Genomic DNA, 2,274 nt, shown 5'->3' on the forward strand with positions numbered 1-2,274 from the left:
GTTTACATATTTAACCGGATTCAATCGTTTTATTCCATTCCTTTCACATATGTATATATAATATACACGCGATAAACGTGTATATAAACTCTTAGCAATAAATAACAACGATGATTATATACAAGATAATAAATATTATTACCTGACAGTGAGAGAAGGCGGAAAGATATACTATTCGTCTATGGTGAGAATACTAAGTTTAAAAAAAAATCTTTTATCACGATAAACGTGAATATAATTTTACGAATAAATAACAACGATGACTATATGAGACAACGAAAAACATTACCTGACCAATGAGAGAGTACGGATAGATATACGATGACTATATGAGACAACGAAAAACATTACCTGACAATGAGAGAATACGGAAAGATATACTATTCATCAATGGTGGGATTACTGAACGCACTGACAGAAGCCGGTTATCCGATATCGATACATGATCTTTCTGACAGAGACGGTATTAAATCGTCGTACAGAGACGATGGCGTAATAATAACCCATGCGTCTGAAGAAGCTCTCTGTTTAACGTTATACTGTGCACTGGGATTATTGATGGAAAAGGGAATAACCGTAAATTTGAAGAGATCAAATGCTGCAGAATATCTGTTACATTTCCCTACAGTGAAAGTCGAAGTCAGACCAAATTGTGAAACCAATACCATCGTGAGAGGGAGAATACAAAGAAACGACGATCGCGTCGCTATTGGCGAAGAACCTGTAAATACTAGCGATATCTATAACGGCGGAAAGGCGTATGTGTATCAAAATAAAGCGCTATATTCTCACAGCAGCGGTCATCTGAAAACTGTTATCATCGAAAGTAAAGGACGAGGACACACAGCGAACGATACTCTTTCAACTGTCTTATATATAGATTCCTATGACAGGAGTCGGTTACCTGATATCATCGAGGACATTGCGAAATATCCTTTGAAGTTTTTCAGAGCTATAATATTGAGAGGTAAACTACTCTAATTGCAATAATGTATGACTATATTGATTATAAGCTCCTATTTTTTGGGGAAGATGTTATTCACCGCATACTGCAGATACGGAATCAAGCGTTATTTGTCATTAACGGTATAAAAAAAGTACAGGAGCATGACAATTTGCTATTTTCAAAAGAGAAGATATATACCGTGAACAATGTTATGGAACTGGCATCGTGTACTGCAAGTGACGACGATGCTGATGCTGATACAAACAATCCTATACTTATGGACATAATTGGTGTTTTAATATACGGTATTTTGAATGAAGGCTGGAGTGAATCTACCATGAGGTGTATAGAGAACGAATTGGTAGACAAGTGTCTTGTTCACAAATATATTACGGAGGAAGAATACAGATACTGTAGGAAAAAATACAACAATAGTGACAACGATAAGAGTAAGAATGATAATATTCCGTATATAATAGATTTCTTGTGGAATATGTGTTATTTTAATAAGTTATATCGCGACAGATATCTGAATAAAAATATGACTTTAAGGCTGATTGAAAAGAGTACATCATCGATGTCTAGAAATGCCTTGATTAAACACGACTTATCCTTTTTTCACTTACCGACCGCAGCCGGAATTGCGATTTATGAATATCTCACACACAGAGATACAAATTTAAGATTAGTAAAAGAAGCAGCAAAGACGCTAGTAGCTGAAGAGAAATATCTTCGATATTCAAGAAATATAAGAAATACCATAGAAGACGATACAACAAACAAGAAGAAAAATATTCGTCTGGCTTATGTTAACAAGAGAAGTAAAACGAGTTGTGCACTACTGTTATGCAAATCTGCATCTAAAATCAATTACTCTAAGAAGGATACAAAGAGTAAATTGTTCAACCTACAGTGGCTATTCAATGTAACTGACATACAAAACCAAAAGTTCAAGAAATGTCTGGGTGTCATATACGACAGCATAGATGTAGGCGATATGCTACCCAACACTAGTTTAAGCCAGAAGAGCAAACCACTCGACTGGTACTATCGATTTATGAATACTGGTATTGTCCCCTTCGATCAACATAACGGGTGTTCGGAGTTTAGACAATATCACCGTGAGGAAGGAAATGAAGAGAAAGAACACATATACCATAATATCGACGAAGAGAACACTTACGTTATAATGAATATAAATACAAACACTATTGATCGTGTGACGCCAACAACATTGTCAAATACCGACGTTAACACTGTACAGATACACAGTGAGAAGCAAACAGATACAGGCTATAAAGAAGAAAATGGATATTATAAGGAAAAGA

The 2,274-nt window shown here is 35.4% G+C and overlaps 1 protein-coding gene across 1 annotated transcript; it reads left to right on the forward strand.

Annotated features, from left to right (window-relative positions):
- Positions 1–119: 119 nt before the first annotated feature.
- LOC119590631 lies at positions 120–2,089 on the forward strand (the record flags this gene model as incomplete). The annotated part of the gene is given in 1 exon segment (XM_037939310.1): positions 120–2,089. A coding segment is annotated over 1 exon segment (1,100 nt), but the record flags the coding sequence as incomplete, so codon positions are not given.
- Between the last annotated feature and the right edge of the window lie 185 nt (positions 2,090–2,274).

The sequence above is a fragment of the Penaeus monodon genome, chromosome 27, assembly GCF_015228065.2.
Source record: "Penaeus monodon isolate SGIC_2016 chromosome 27, NSTDA_Pmon_1, whole genome shotgun sequence".
Lineage (NCBI taxonomy): Eukaryota > Metazoa > Arthropoda > Malacostraca > Decapoda > Penaeidae > Penaeus > Penaeus monodon.